The 17,381-nt window shown below is 40.5% G+C and overlaps 1 protein-coding gene across 1 annotated transcript in view; it reads right to left on the bottom strand.

The window, feature by feature from the left end:
* The window catches only part of PCCA (propionyl-CoA carboxylase subunit alpha), a 478,959-nt gene that overhangs the window by 115,672 nt on the left and 345,906 nt on the right, over positions 1–17,381 (bottom strand). The window contains exon 22 of the mRNA XM_017861220.1: positions 3,595–3,693. Within this exon, the coding sequence (XP_017716709.1) occupies positions 3,595–3,693 (99 nt within the window). The remainder of the gene's footprint in view (positions 1–3,594; positions 3,694–17,381) is intronic.

Genomic DNA, 17,381 nt, shown 5'->3' on the forward strand with positions numbered 1-17,381 from the left:
CTTTCCCCCGTCACGCTTGCAGGTCTCTTCTGCACACAGTGCCCTCATCTCATTAAACCTCATTTAATATAAAATAATATTTATTACTATTATTATTATTATTTTTTTTTTCAGATGGAGTTTCACTCTTTTTGCCCAGACTGGAGTGCAATGGCGAGATCTCAGCTCACTGCAACCTCCGCCTCCTGGGTTCAAGTGATTCTCCTGCCTCAGCCTCCTGAGTAGCTGGGATTACAGGCATGTGTCACCACGCCCAGCTCATGTTGTATTTTTAGTAGAGATGGGGTTTCTCCGTGTTGGTCAGGTTGGTCTCGAACTCCTGACCTCAAGTGATCCGCCCGCCTCAGCCTCCCAAAGTGCTGGGATTACAGGCGTGAGTCACCACGCCCAGCTTATTATTTTATCATCGCCGCAGGGGCTGAGACTTCTCACCTCCGAATCCCTAACATCTGCTGACCTCTCTCTTTGCCTCTAATCTTCACCTCATCCTTCTTCGAGCCACTCTCCACAAAGCAGCCAAAAACCAAAAGCACGTCGTAAACTACAATTCTGTTCAATCATCACTTTCTTACTGAAAGCTCTTCCACGGGTCCCTACTGACTTAGGGATAAAGTAGAGCCTGTCCTATGTCCTTAATAAGGCTCGTGTGACTCCGCTCCTACCCACCTTGCTGGGGCACACCACTCCTCAGCTCATTTTCTGATTGCAAAGGTTTAAAGCAGAAGGTGTCCAACTGTGGTCCAGACCAGCAGCATTAGCATTACCTGGGGGCTTGCCAGAAATGCAGACCTAGCCCAGACCTACTAAATCAGAGTAAGCTATGGGTGGGTCCAACAACTTGAGTTTCCACAGGCTTCTAGTTGATTCTAAAGCACACTAAAGTTTAAGCATCTCTGGTTTAAAGCATGAAAGACAGTTAATTATAATTTGAAGAACAATTTGACAGGAAAAATCGCAAAGTACTATAGCATAGTGGGGGGAAGCACACATGACTGCCATGGATAAAGTTTCTGCTCTGCTTCTTCCTAGCTTTGTGATGCCCAGGAAGTTACACAGCTGGCCTCAGCATCTTGCAATGCTTGATAGCAAGGATCCTACCTACAGCAAGACTGCTCAGATTTAAATCATGGCTCTAGGTTGAGGTGGGGGGTTGGGGGTGCGTCGCCTGGGAGGTCAAAGCTGCGGTGAGCCCAGATTGTGCCACTGAACTCCAGCCTGGGTGACAGAGCGAGATCCTGTCTCATTAAAATAATAATAATAATAATGCCTTTACCTCTTATTAGCTGGTGACCTTGAGTAAGTCACTTACTTTCTCTAAGCCTCAATTGTCTCATTTATAAAATTATAAATAGCACCTACTTCATACAATTGTGAGGATCAAAGAAGTTCATATCTGTACTATGCTTAAAACTACACCTGATACACAGTAAGCACTGTGTGTTATTTATTATTACTATAATAGTTATTATTTTCACATGGGCCACATTACATTTTTGGAAAGAGTCAACACAATGCTAATGCCTACAGAAAGTAAATAAAATCTACCCCCTTTCATAAGGAAAACTCTCCTTACCTTTTTTTTTTTTTTTTAGGTGAATGACTTTTTTTCCTAGTACACCATTTACCTCTCTGAGTTTATTTCCTTCCAATTAGAGAGTACTTAACTTGATGCAATGACCTCTTCCTAAGGGTCAAGGGATCTGCCTTTAAGGGGTCACTTATTTCAGACACATTAATTCTTTTTGTAGCAAAGTACGTACAAGATTTAAAAGGGATTTACCGAACATGATCCCTACACTAGGGAAAATATTTTTTATTATTCTACATATATATCCATATTAATCTAGCTATAAATTCTACATGTAAAAGTGCCACCAAGGCAACTATCTGCACAGTCACTGAAAAGGATGATGAAAGTATCACAATAGAAAAAATCTGCATAACAGGAGTTTGTACCTCTTTCTTCTGACTACTGAGAGTTAACACTATGTCCCTCCGACAAATACCTGAGCCATAACACATTCAATGCACTACAGAGTCTATCGAACATAAACCAGTACAACAAAACCAGTTTTTTTTTTGTTGTTTGTTTGTTTTTGTTTTGTTTGTTTTTAAGACACAGTCTTGTTCTGTTGCCCAGGCTGCAGTGCAATGGCGTGATCCTGGCTCATCGCAACCTCCACCTCCCAGGTTCAAGCAATTCTCCTGCCCTAGCCTCCCGAGGAGCAGGGAATACAGATGCCTGCCACCACATCTGGCTAATTTTTATATTTTTAGTGGAGACGGGGTTTCACCATGTTGGCCAGGCTAGTCTGGAACTCTTGACCTCAGGTGATCCGCCTGCCTTGGCCTCCCAAAGTGCTGGGATTACAGACGTGAGCCAACGCACCCAGGCACCACAGTTTTTAAAGACACAATAATACATGGATCTCAGTAATGTGAAATTATGTAGTGACATTTTTTTCAAGGGTCTTAAAATATTTCACCTCATAATTTATACTGATATAATATTATATAAAGTTATATAATATGTTATAAAATATGAGAAAAGACAGGAGTTAGAAAATTTAAAAAATGAGAAAAAATATATGGGGACAAGTCACAAAACCAAAGTTAAAATATAGGGCTCATTACCAAGAGTTCAAGGTTACTTGGAACCACAGAGCTAATATACATCAATTGAAACTGACTTAGAAATCAGTTGAGTCATCAAATATTTTTTGTGGATTCTGAAATCCTCTGCCCCAGTCTCTCATAGAGGTAGATAAGAATCAGGTATGGAGTAAGTAGTTTTATCGGTGATTATCCTGATTTCTCAAGGTTTTTAAAACCAGTTTCCTGTATAAAATCAAGTTAAGATCATTTTCATAAAAAAGAACAAAGAACGAGCATTTAATGCTATGGGTGGGACTAGATTTTTATTAGCCTGTGATAGCCACATGTTCCATGATTTTTTGTTTTTCTAAAATACTAATCCTCAAATATGAGGCAAGGTGAAGGATTTTGGCAGAATCTCTTTTCATAACTTTTCTACTTTAAAATGGAAGTCACAGGTTGCAAAAAACATTCTATCAACTCTGGGTTCCAAGGCATCTCCTCAAGGCAGGACATTTTATATTGAGGTGAAAAGAAAGATTAATAAGTTAAGATTACTAAATTTTTAAAGGACATCAGTGAGCCGTGGAAAGTCAACCTGAATAACACGTGTTTTACTAGCCTAGCACTACGTAATTTCAACTGCACAGGAAAGAAAGGTAACAAAGTAAGTTGTATTTTACAACTAAAAACCCACAGAGGGGGGAAAAAAAACCCCAGCTAACTGAGTATTTTTAGAAAAGCATGCAGAATTCCTTGTTTACAACAAAGTACAATACATGAACCTTTTTGGATTGTCTGAAAAAAGAAAACATTAATTGCTCAGGTTAACACTTAAGATCCTCTAAAATAAGAAAAGAAAAAGTTTTCGACTATAAAAAGTATAAGGTGAATAAAATACAGCTTTTCCCTCCTATAGCTATAAGTACTAGCTACACAGGTGCTGACAAGGATTCTGGACTGGAGGAGGCCTGCTAAGGAAATCCTTACAACACTCACCTGGACAGTCCTCTGAGTGCCATCAACGCTGACAGACAATAAGGGCAAAGCCAGGTTCCACGTGCTGGTCACATTTAGTTTCGACCCATCAACTTCCACCTGTTGTGACACCAAATAAGACCATCACCATGAAGAAAGACAGAAAACTGATCTCAAGTTCATTGCTGCATACAAAGCAGCAGCCATTTTAAACAGATGGCTCCCAAACAACCTGTCATGTTTACTGCTCCAGCTATGAAAGACAGGGTCCAACAACAGCGTCTTCCCAGTCATCTCTGGGGAGAGGTGAAGGACCTGTGAACAGCTGCCTCTGGGTACTAAGGCTTCAAGTGATTTCCGTAAGTAACAAACAGCCTTCTAACTCGAAACCTATCTGGACATGCTACATTTACTGCAATTAGACAAGTAATGCATATAAATTCCAGTGACATCTTGCAACCCACACAACAGGGCTTGCATATAATATCCTCTCCAAGGACCAAGGAAGAACTTTTTCTCTGTTAATTTTAATGAAGGACTATGCATTGTTATCTTAATTAAACAGAAGCTTTAATTAGACAAAATTCTTTAGTGTTGAATATCAAAAGTCCATTCAAACTTTGCAAAGTTCTGTCGTATTTCTGTCAATCATAAATGACTGACTTCATCCAGTCATCTTTCATGAATATGCAAAAAAAGACCCATAATCTTTCAAAACAGGGATACTCGTAAAAGAAAAAAAAATGGTTTCCAAATAAATATAAAAGTAATGGAAATTAAAAAATCATATCTAATTTAAAATGAAAGTACCATGGTTTTCTTCCTGTCACTCACTGATGCTTATTCCCTAACTCTTTAATACGAGAGGCTTACAGATGACATTATTATATGGTAGACAACCTAACAAGGGGATACTTAAGCTTGCTCAAGTTTCCAAAGAAACCTGCAGCAGAACCATGATATATGATCCCTAACAATTCCCCCACTATCACTTATTTCTCTTAAAAGATACTCATTAAAATCAGATTATCAGAGACCTCACTATTTCCTCTTCTGCTGGACCCTTGGGGACAGGTCGGGGGTGGCAGTGGACAAAGATGGCTGAAAACATTCTGACATGTATCAGGTGCCCTAAAAATGTCCAGGTGAGAGGTCTGCTTCTGGGACACAGTGTAAGGGAGGCTGCAGGCTTGCAGTGAAGCCCAGGGCTCAGTTTTGTGGTATTCTGAATATGGCATGGCAGCAACAGCACAGCATGGCTGGAGGGAGGGGCTGGGCAAATAACCCAAGTACATCATGATAGGAATCCAGAAGCTCTGACCAGTGAAGGTCTGGGTCAGGATGAAGACCACACAGTATGGGGAACACCATGATTGCAGGCAAATACAGTTGATCCTTGGAATCCATGGGAGACGGGTTCCAGGAGCACCACTCCCGCCCCGCCCTGCAGACACCAAAATCTGGGGATGTTCAAGTCCGTGATAGAAAATGGGGTAGTATTTGCATCTAACCCATGCACATTCTTCCATATACTTTGAATCATCTCTAGATTACCTGTAATATCTTTGAATTATAATACCTAATACAATGTAAATGCTATCTAAATCGTTGTTATACTCTATTGTTTAGGGAATAAAGGCAGGGGAAAAAAAGGCTGTATTATTCAGTACAGATCCAAATCTTTCCCTCCCCGCTCCCCCACCCCAAATATCTGCAGTTGGTTGGAGCCACAGATGCGGAGCCCATTGATACAGAGGGCTGACCGCAGTAGATGTAAGGACAGCAGAAGCCTCCTCAAGGCCTTCAAAGCCTAAACAGAGAGAGTCATTACTCAGTGGTTACCAACCCAGGCCCTTGCAGCAAAGCCTTAGGGGGACTGCGTGTGAGTCTATGTTCTCCCCACGCCAGCACCGCAAGGCAGATCTGACCATCATTCCCAAAGGCCCCCCTCACTGCTCCCAGACCTCACCTCAGTGGAAGCTGGGGATAGAAGAAAACTGAAGCACATTACCCCAAAGAGACTGTTTAAACCAGCAGAGGCCAGTATCCTGTTTACTCACGTTTTTCTTCCCACCATCCACTACTAAAGGTAGAGGGCCTCTGACGAGGACGATAGGCGATAGAAAATACAGTACATTTTGTCAACTACATAATGAGTCACGAGTAGAAATTTGCAACTTCACTACATAACTGAAACAAGGAAGCCATCATGACTCTAAATCATAAGCTGAAACCTGTCTGCCAGTACTAAGTGGCGAAAGGGAATGTGCAGAAAGCCATCACAGGCCTTCTCAGGCTTCCAGCGATACACAGATACATGATTCTGAATAAGAGATACAGTGATTCTACTGATGCTTGCATCCAAGTGGAGAATCTAGATGGAAGTATAGGCCATAGGAGAAGTAGAGAACGTCTCTTTGAACCATGGGTTGATACCAGAGAAAGGTGGACTGGCTGAACCAAAGAATCCTTGTTACTATGCCAGATCCACTGTGCACACGCAACTCTTCAGTCAAGGGTGATTGAAGGGGCAGATGTAGAGTGGAGGTAGCATTTCGTGATAGACTCTGACATGAAGAACCAGCCTACCCTTTCAAACTAAATAACAGATTTGGTGAGAAATGACTAATAAGTCAAAAAAAAAAAAAAAAAAAGGCTGTAGCCTGCTTCACCCATCCTCCCGCCCTATTTCAACATAAACAACACTCAGAAAACAACCAATACTAGATGTCTGCATACAATTTGGAAAAAAAAAAAAAAACTCAGAAAGAGGTAAATTAGCAGCATATAACACAAGAACTACTCAAAGAAACACAGGAAGAGTTCAGATAAATAGTTCTCCAAAGTCTCAAAGGCAACCATAGGAAATGTGACCCCTCTTAAAAAAAAAAAAAGAGCTCAAAGAAGAAAAACAAAGGTTCAAAGACGAGATTACACAACAACAGAAGGAAATGAAAGTCAAGCTGATAGAACTCAGAAAAAAATGGAGAGAAAAATAACATTATTGAGATAAAAGCCACATTAAGAAGCAACCAAAAATAGAATAAACGTGACTAAAAAAAAAGATAAGGACCAGAGAAGTCATATAAAATGAAACAGATAAGACTAACAATATAAAACCAATTTACTGAGAAGACAACAGATATATCTGTAGATATATATCTGGGTAGAAAGAATATGTAACTCTCCAAAGAGGCTCACAAAGCAAAAAGAACAAATGTACATTCAAAGATATATAACAGGATAAAACCTGTCAAAATAAATAAAACCTGGAATTTGTGGATTGATTATGTTTATAGAACTTTAAGGCTAAAGAAAGAATTATGGCCAGGCATGGTGGCTCACGCTTGTAAGCCCAGCACTTTGGAAGGCCCAGGCAGGAGCACTGCTTGAAGCCCGGAGTTTGAAACCAGCCTGGGCAACAAAGTGAGACCCAGTCTACAAAAAAAAATGTTTTTAATTAGCCAGGCATGATGGCCAGTGCCTGTAGTCTCAGCTACTCAGGAGTCTGAGGCAGGGGGAGATTGCTTGAGCCCAAGCCTTCCAAGCTACACTGAACCATGATTTTGCCACTGCACTCCAGGCTGGACGACAGAGCAAAATGCTGTCTAAAAAAAAAAAAAAAAAAAAAAAAAAGGAAGAAAAGAGAAGAGAAGAGAAAAGGAAAAGGAAAAGACCGAAATGAAAGTGTGGAGGTATTAAGTTAGAAATAAAAAAATCATGGGCCAGGCGCAGTGGCTCATGCCTGTAATCCCAGCACTTAGGGAGGCCGAGGGGGGCGGATCATGAGGTCAGGAGTTTGAGACCAGTCTGACCAACATGGTGAAACCCCGTCTCAACTAAAAATATAAAAATTAGCCGGGTGTGGTGGTACACACCTGTAGTCCCAGCAACTCGGGAGGCTGAGGCAGAAGAATTGCTTGAACCTGGGAGGCAGAGGTTGCAGTGAGCTGAGAACCCCCCCCCCACTTTCGCCCTCCCAAAAAAGGGGGGACCCCACCCAAAAAAAAAAAAAAAAAAAAAGAAATAAGNAAAAGAAATAAGAAATCATGTATAAGAAAGGAAAAAAACTCAGGTCAGCCTAATTTCTCAAAAGCAACACAGATACAGAAGACTGCACAGCAATGTGGTCTAAGTACTAAAAAAAGGAAATGTCCCCCAATTTTACACCCAGCAAAGGTATCCTTAAAGTATAACAAATAAATATATATTCTGTAGAATGTAAAAATGTAGTGCCCCTTCTTTAAAAAAAGTCATCTCTATACGTATTGATTTGAAACCATCTTCAAGAAAACATAGAATAGTGTATACAGTGTGCTATCTTTTTTTAAGAAAAAAATAACTATACACGTATGTTTTTAAATGCAAAGAGTATCTCTGGACAAATGCTTAAGAGGAACAGAGTAGCTAAGGAACAGGGATGAAAGGGAGGCTTGTTTTTCACCACAAATCCATTTGGACTTTTTACCGTATATACATACGGTACTTCAATTTTTTTTTTTTTTTTTTTTTTTTTTTTTAGACAGAGTCTCACTCTGTGGACCAGGCTGGAGTGCAGTGGTGCTATGTTAGCTCATTGCAACCTCTGTCCACCTCCTGGGTTCAAGTGATTCTCATGTCTCAGCCTCCTGAGTAGCGGGAATTACAGGCGCCTGCCACCAGGTCCTGCCACCAGGCTAATTTTTGCATTTTTAGTAGAGATGGTGTTTCACTATGTTGGCCAGGCTAGTTGCAAACTCCTGACCTCAGATGACTGGCCCACCACGGCCTTCCAAAATACTGGGATTACAGGCACGAGTCACTACATCTGCTCTAAAAATTTTTTTCAAGTGAAATGTGCTAATTTTCTGTCATTATAATATGCAATCAACAGCCACTTCAGACCTCTCACTAGTAGGCACACAATAAATAGTAGCTGTTTTTTCAAAACTGCATTTTAGTTAACAGGTGGATACTAATTTCTATTTCTCTGGTTGTAGATTTACAGACTTCAACTACGACACCAAATTTGACAATGTGTTTCAGATAATCTCTCTTCCTCATCTGGAAAAGAAAGACCTGAGCTAACAAGGTCAAATATCTCTGCTACATCTACAATTCTGTGGTTGCAAAGCCTTTTATTTCAGATGTATTTAGATGGTTAATTTCTTTGTGTTTTTTTTGTTTTTTGTTTCTTTGAGATGGAGTTTTGCTCTTGTTGCCTAGTTGGAGTGCAAAGGCATATTCTTGGCTCACTGCAACCTCTGTCTCCCAGGTTCAAGTGATCCTTCTGCCTCAGCCTCCCGAGTGGCTGAGATTACAGGCACATGCCACCAAGACCGTGTAATTTTTATATTTTTAGTAGAGACGGGGTTTCTCCATGTTGGCCAGGCTGGTCTCGAACTCCTGACCTCAGGTGATCCACCTGCCTCAGCCTCCCAAAGTGCTATGATTACAGGCGTGAGCCACCGCACCCAGCCCTTTGTTAGTTTTTTTGAGACAGGGCCTCACTCTGTCACCCAGGCTGGAGTGCAGTGGCATGATCATGGCTCACTGAGCCTTGCCCTCCCAGGCTCAAGTGATCCTCCCACCTCAGCCTCCCGTGTAGCTGGTACAAGCTACCACCTCCAGATTTATTCATTTATTTGTTTATTTTGGAGAGACAGGTTCTCACTATGTTGCCAGGGCTGGTCCCGAATTTCTGGGCTCAAGCGTTCCTCCCACTTTGGCCTCCCAAAGTGCTGAGATTACAGGCATGAGTCACCACATCCGGCCACAGACATTTAATTTCTAACATGGCTATTTCTAATATTATAAAGTGAGTATTTTGCTCACATACCTCTGTTTGAGGTTAGAACTTTTTAAGATTTTTCCTTTAAGTGACAATAAAAGCTAACAAATCAAATTCATTGTGGGGATAAAAAGAAAAATAGACCAAAAGTGAAGCGATAAATGACATAATATCCTGAGGCACAAGTAAAATCTGCTCCTTTCAAGACAGAGACAATATTATCAAAATGTCTTAGCACTGTGAAAACACTGGAATATTTTAAATTATGCAAAACACTCTGTATTTCATAAACTATCCAAAGACACAACGCTAGAGGTGTTTAGCAGCAACACTAACGTAAACAAAGATTTTATAATTTGCCCTTAAATCGACCAAGGACTCAAGTGCACCCAACTTACATTAATTAGAAGCCTGCCCCACACTCTCAGCAGACGACTTCTTCTCTTTACCAAAATCGAAGCCATAAGCCCAAGTCCTCTTATTTGCTTGCCTCATCAGCCATGCTCTTTCCTTTACTCACATCTCATGCCCTCTCTGCTTCTTAGTTAATCCTTTTAAATTCCCTGTTCTCCAGCTTTCAGTCTACACTGGAGCCTCGCCTCTGCTTTCAAACACATGCAGAACTCCACAGCTCCGTGTCTCTTCCTTTCTCTGACATATTCTAGAACAAGTTCTCTGTAGCTATTTTCTTACCGTACACCTTTCCCCATAACCTCCTATAATCTGGTTACTAAAACTGTATTGTGAAAAGTCACAAATCTTCAGCAATTTCTTTTCTTTTTTTTTCTTTTTGAGACAAAGTCTTGCTCTGTTGCCCAGGCTAGAATACAGAGGTACAATCTTGGTTCACTGCAGCCTCTGCCTCCCAGGTTCATGCAATTCTCCTACCTCAGCCTCCCGAGTAGCTGGGATTACAGGCGCCCACCACCACACCTGGCTAATTTTTGTATTTGTAGTAGAGATGGGGTTTCACCATGTTGGCCAGGCTGGTCTCGAACTTCTGACCTCAAGTGATCCGCCCAGTCTCCCAAAGTGCTGGGATTATAGGCATGAGCCATCACGCCCAGCCAGTTTCCACAGCCTCTTCTGAATTCTCATTATTCTTTACTTGTCAGCAGAAAGAAGGACCTCTCTGAGGAGGTGATCTTGAGCAAAGACTGGAAGGGTGAGTAGGAATTAGTTAGGCATGCCAGTGATGGGTGTGTGGGAATATTCTAGAAGGAATATCATATTAAAAAAACAAAAACAAAAAAACCCTGAGGTGAGAAAGAGCTAAGCTGGTTTGAAACCAGTGTGGATGGAGCAGAGAAGAGAAGGGGAGGCTGGTTCTCGAAAAACAGGGACAGGAGTGGGAAACATGAATGGGTTCCACCTGCAGAGTGCCATTGTCTGCTGTCCTTTTTTTTTTTTTTTTTTTTTGGTGGAGTCTCACTCTCTCACCCAGGCTGGAGTACAACAGCACAGTCTTGGCTCACTACAACCTCCACTGCCTGGATTCCAATGATTCTCTCACCTTAGCCTCCTGAGTAGCTGGGATTACAGGTGTACACCACCATGCCTGGCCAATATTTTGTATTTTTAGTAGAGACAGGGTTTCACCATGTTGGCCAGGCTGGTCTTGAACTCCTGACCTCCGCCCACCTCGGCCTCCCCAAGTGCTGGGATTACAGGGGTGAGCCACACTGTTTTTGAAAGATCATTCAGGCTATAGTTTGGACAATGAATTAGAGGAAATAAAACTAAAAGTCATGGTGATCAGATCTAGAGCCCTGGTGGTGTAGAGAAGAGGGACATTCAGAAGTAGTGTCAGCTGGAGCAGGAACATGGGACATGTGAAGACAGGAAGGAGTCACTGAGGAAAAGGGAGGAGAAGAAGTTATCAGAGAAACAGCAACCCTGCTGCCCAGTGTAGGATGCTCAGCTGGTCATGGAAGAATGAAGGAGTAAGCAGTTAAGGGTATTCACGAGTGAGTGACTATAATGCCAGGCCAGGGAATCTAAACTGGATAAAGGATGTAAAAACAGGAGTGGTGTCTGTGGATGGAGAGAAAATACAGGGAATAATGATTGTATGGAGACAGAGAGACAGACCAGGAACTGGCTGCTGGTCTTCACATGCAGGGAGAGGGATACAGGGAAGGGGACCTGAAGGTTGCCAAGAGGAAGATGAGGTAGTGAAGACTGATGATGTGATTTCAAAAAAGAAAGGGCTTACAAGAAAGAGTGGAACAGTGGTACTGAATGACACGAGGAGGGAAAGTAATCCCACCTCCTGTCTTGGAGGTGCATGTGGTATGAGAACAAAACTACCCTAAGGTTTTAGTTAGTTAGGGTAAGTAATTACTGGAACATTCCAGGAAAGGCTGATACAAAAGGCTGTTGGTCTGCAAGTGGGCAATACAGGGGGCACAGTGGAAGGGACTGGGAGGCAGTGGAGAGACGACAGAGAAGGGTAGAAGACACAGAATTAGAAATAATGGAGGCTGGAGTGGCTCTCAAATACCGCGAATTCTCTCCGTCTCCACCGATAACACCTTAGCCCAAACCCTGGCCACTGCATCTCTGAGGCAGACTGCCACGATACTCTGGCCTCCCCACATACATCTTCCATATCTCCAACTGGTTCTCCCCACTACAGCCAGAATAATCTTTGTAAAGATGAAACCAATCATTCACTAAAACCGAGATAAAGGGGAAATAAACACATGGAAGTGCCGCCTGTTTTTGAAAAGTGTAAACTCCAAAAAAGACATGGAGCACGCAGTGGTTGGTATAAAAACATCATGCGTCTCACCATTCCACCATCACTTAAAAGCTAAATGCTAATTTAAAGTATTGGCATTATAAATTTGAATTAACCAGGACAAGGCTTTGGTGGGTACAGTTCATGAAATTCATCTCAATGTACTCTATTTTCTGAAAACTTTCTCCAGCTTAACCAAACAGATCAGTTTGGTTGAAAATTATTTATAATAAGAATATACATGACAGGAGCAGGCATGGTGGCTCATGCCTGTAATCCTAGCACTTTGGGAGGCCAAGGCGGGCAGATCACCTGAGATTGCAAGTTCGAGACCAGCCTGCCCAAAATGGAGAAACCCCGTTCTCTACTAAAAATACAAAATTAGCCGGGCGTGGTGGCTCATGCCTGTAATCCCAGCTACTCGGGAGGCTGAGGCAGGAGAATTGCTTGAACCTGGGAGGCAGTGATTGCAGTGAGCCGAGATCACACCATTGCACTCTAGTCTGGACAACAAGAGCAAAACTCCATCTCAAAAAAAAAGAAGAAGAAAAAAAGAATATACATAATATGGGCTGGGCGCAGTGGCATAGGCACCTGTAATCCCAGCACTTTGGAAGGCCAAGGTGGGTAAATTACAAGGCCAGGAGTTCGAGACCAGCCTGGCCAAGATGCTGAAACCCCATCTCTATAAAAATACAAAAATTAGCTGGGTGTGGTGGCAGGTGTCTGTAATCCCAGCAACTCAGGAGGATGGGGTCACTGGAACCGAGGAGTTGGAGGGTGCAAAGAGCTGAGATCGTGCCACTGCACTCTAGCCTGGGAAACAGAGCAAGACACCATTAAAAAAAAATACACACACACACACACACACACACACACACACACACACAATATTTAAAACAAGTTCAAAAACATGATTTGGCAGGGCACAGTGGTCACGCCTGTAATCCCAGCACTTTGGGAGGCTGAAGTGGGCAGAGCACTTGAGGTCAAGAGTTCAAGACTAGCCTGGCCAACATGGTGAAACTTTGTCTCCACTAAAAATACAAAAATTAGCTGGGCATGGTGGCGGGCACCTGTAATCCCCGCTACTCAAGAGGCTGAGACAGGAGAACTGCTTGAACCCAGGAGGTGGAGGTTGTAGTGAGCCAAGACCATGCCACTGCACTCCAGCCTGCGCAAAAGAGCGAGACTCTTGTCTCAGGAAAAAAAACAACCAACCAACCAAAAAAAAAAAAAAAAAATCCATGATTTATGTCCTATTTCAAGAAGGCATCTCCCCACATGTCATAACGCACCTATCACTCTGGATTCCATTAAAAGCATTTCACTGCATTTGTGGTACAAATAACGCTGGAGCGGAAGATTTTCCATGAGTTGTTTGGAACATTCAATTTTCCTATCTACGTCATCATAGGGAAAAAGAAAGTACACACCCTAGGTTAATTTGACATTTGAGAGATATTACTGACATCCTTTACCATTAAAAAACAAAAAAGAAACACTTCCTCAGAGATACCCCATTACATAGTTAAAATATCATAGCTTCTATTACAACAAGCACCTGCTAAACATTTAATTTTATTCAACTTTAGAAATGTAAAATTTAGAAAACAAACTATTTGCCAAAAAACCATTTCCAAAATAATAAACTTTAGGAAGACAGAGGCTGTAAAAGTGTTTTGATTCACCTCATAAGTCATCCTTTTGTCATACACAAATTCTAAGTTCTTTCTTTGTCATCAAATGTTAAGGAGATTAGCATTGTGCAGAGTGAAAATATAAAACAAAAACCCAGGTATTCCACTATTTTTAAAAAGACTTTGATCATATGTCTTGCTTCTACTTCTGAAGATGATATGAAGGATAAAAAACCGATTTGTTGGTCAAGTTATAACTAATTCTCAGAAAGGAGTAACCAGTTCCTGCTTCTTTAATATGCTTTCATGGTGTATCTTAAAAGTGACTGTTCTGCACAAAATGTGGAAAAAGATCTGTATGTTTCTGATTGCTTTGTTTTGTTTTGGAGACAGAGTCTCACTCTGTCACCCAGGCTAGAAAGCAGTGGTGGGATCCAGCTCACTACAGCCTCAACCCCCTGGGCTCAAGCAATTTGCCCACGTCAGCTGGTTGAGTGGCTGAGATTACAGACATTTGCCACCATGCCTGGCTAATTTTTTTGTTGTTGTAGAGGTGTGGTCTCACTATGTGACCAGGCTGGTCTCGATCTCCTGGCCTCAAGCAATCCTCCCACCTGAGCCTTCCAAAGTGCTGAGATTATAGGCATGAGCCACAGTTTTCTGATTCAACTTGTGGTCTAGAAAGAATCCTAGAAATAATACACTCCGATTCAATGCTCTCCTCCTCCCATTTTACATCTAAAAAAATTAAAGAGCCATATAAATTATGTAATTTATAGGGGCAGTTACCTTGCAATACTCCTTAGAGTATTTCACTTAAGTTCGCATGTTAAAAGCAAAATAGCAAATGTAATCTAAATATGAAGACATAGTGCTTGTATACAGCAGATGCTCACTGCATACTTGTAAGATTGTTTTAGAGATGGAGATGTTTATTGGTTCTTTTTAGTTCTTATCACTTAACTACTGCTAACAAAAAGTATGATTATTAAGTTATATATCAAATAGATGAGGTATATCCCATTTCCCATTAACAAAGAACTTTGTATTCTATGCAGTTAATTAAATTGTGATATTACCACCATCCAACGTTATTATAGTTCACTAAATTCTACATAAACTGCAACTAGAGATGTGAAGCACAAACATACTTTAAAATTCTAAAAAGCCAAGATGCTGACAATAAGCACATAAATTTCCAATTATTTAATAGATCTAATAATGCTGCTAAGTCACTCGCTTCAACGCTTATTTCTAGGCAAAGCATGACAAAACTCAAACAATTTAATGCTATTATAATAATTAATGATTCTTAATGTTTTAGTATAAACTATAACAGAGTTTTAAGCCTTAAGATAACACAAAAAGTGGAGGCTTTCTTTACCCTGCTCTCCTATTTACTAAGATACTATTTCAAAATAGAGCTATCATACCTCTAGTGACCTTCCAGAGGGAAATGAGATGGTTGTTTATACAAACAAAAAGAGGCAACCATTTTTTGTAAGTTTGCTCTTTATCCCCGTCACCTTGGAAACAGCCCTTATCTCCCAAATATATATGTAATAATGACAAAAACATCAAGAGGAATTACACACAATGATGGTGAAGACCTGTCAATCTGTCACAAAAGATTATACTAAATATTCATGTGTTATAAATGTAATTAAATATATCTCAAAGGATGTGAATTGCAAAAACAAATTTTAGGTATTGGTCTACAATCAGTCAGGTTGGCTAGTTTCTGTTTAATTATCACCTCATTAATTGATCAGTAACAACTTTAATTTCAGTTTTACGGTTTACAAAAATATCCTACATTATTTTGCCCACAGTTTAATTATAGTAGTAGTTTCTTTTGGATTGGTGTGATAAGGTCATTCTCTGCAGATCACACTGTAAATTATATCAGCTTAGTGAATAACTCCAGGTAGATGAGTTCCTTACATAAAGAACAATTGAAACTGCCTTTCCCTCCCCTACCTGATCATGGTGGAATCCTGCATTTCTATGCAGTATTGTTGTCAATGGTCACAATGCTTGTGTTTGAACCTCAGTTCCACAAGTTACCTAAGTGTTCATGTCTCCATTTTCTCATATGTAAAATGCATATTCATGGAGTGGTTGTGAGGAATGAAGTCAAGCCTTTAGAACAGCACCTAGTACATAATAAGCCCTCAGTAAATGCTGGTTGTTGTTGGTAGTTCAACTTAGTGATGCTCTATACTCCTCCCACAAAAATGATTATTAGAGATCTATTTTTCTCCTTTTCCAAGCATGCCTACTTTTACTGTTTCTTCAATTTTTCTTGTTCTTCCATTAATATCTCTTCCATTATTTATCCTCTTAATTTCATCAGATTCCTATTAGTATTTCTTTTGCTTTTCATATGTATTTTGCTACCAGTGATGTCCCCCAATAAATCCCATTACCTAAGCTGGTGGTTTACCACCACAGAACACATCTATTAACTAAGTGGACTATAAGACTTCCATAAAAATGGCTACGTATTTCCTTTTCCTAATTCCCATATATTGTGACTGTGGTGTGCTGTTTCTTGTTAATCCAACCTACTTTATATTATTATCTGTGAGCTGCTTAACATTCTACTACTATCCTTAAGCACTCAGAATTTCCCCTAGTACTCCATTTCTCTTGGCCAACAATAAATGTATTTGATACTCTGTTTTCTATGCTCCTATCTACCAAGGATTTTCCAGCAGGTTTGCATTCTGTTTTTTAGCCTCTGTGGCCACCAGTGACATTATTCCTAATATGTACATACTAAAATATTAACTATATTTGTACATTATAATACAAATAACATATTTAATAGTTTTATGTTTGTATCTTAAATTTATTTGCTACTACAATTTTATTCCCAAAATAATTGGTGGATTACAAATCTATTAATAGGATTCTTTCGTAAGCATGAACAATAAAACTCCTTTTTCTTTTTATTTGTTTGCTATCGTGGTGTGTCCCAATTTCTTTGATAGGTAAAGATGAGATATAGAAACTGATGCCCCAGAGCCACTCATCACATCCATCCAGGGAATAAGCTAACAATCAGCCATTTACTCTGTGCCCATTACATCTCAAGGAAGACCCTCATTAAAAAAAAAACAACAACAAAACTATCCATTAGGTTAATCATAATCAAGCATGCACTGGCACTTGTAGAGAGTATATAGGGCACTTATCAGCCCTGTAAGCCACTGCCATGACCTTACTTTTAACTGTTAAGCTTACAGTTACCAGTGTCATTTTATTGCACCTAATAAGAAATAGAAAAATGGTATAGTTACCCTCTATTGTTCTAATAAACATCCTGGGGAAGTATTTCTTTGTATCTTGTTCGTTTCTTGTAAAATAATTTCAGATATACATAGAAGTTATAGCATTAGTACATGGAGTTCCCTTACACCCTTCACCCAGATTCCCTAGCTGTTAACATCTCTGAGCAGTAAAGAATACATTTTATGATGTCCTATCACCCTTTCTTTTTTTCTTGAGACAGAGTCTTGCTCTGTCACCCAGGCTAGAGTGCAGTGGTATGATCTTGGCTCACTGCACTCTGCCTCCCAGGTTCAAGCAATTCTCCTGCCTCAGCTTCCCAAGTAGCTGGGATTACAGGCGCCTGCCACTGTGCCCGGCT

The sequence above is a fragment of the Rhinopithecus bieti genome, unplaced genomic scaffold (assembly GCF_001698545.2).
Source record: "Rhinopithecus bieti isolate Rb0 unplaced genomic scaffold, ASM169854v2 scaffold_2254, whole genome shotgun sequence".
In the NCBI taxonomy this organism is placed as follows: Eukaryota; Metazoa; Chordata; class Mammalia; order Primates; family Cercopithecidae; genus Rhinopithecus; species Rhinopithecus bieti.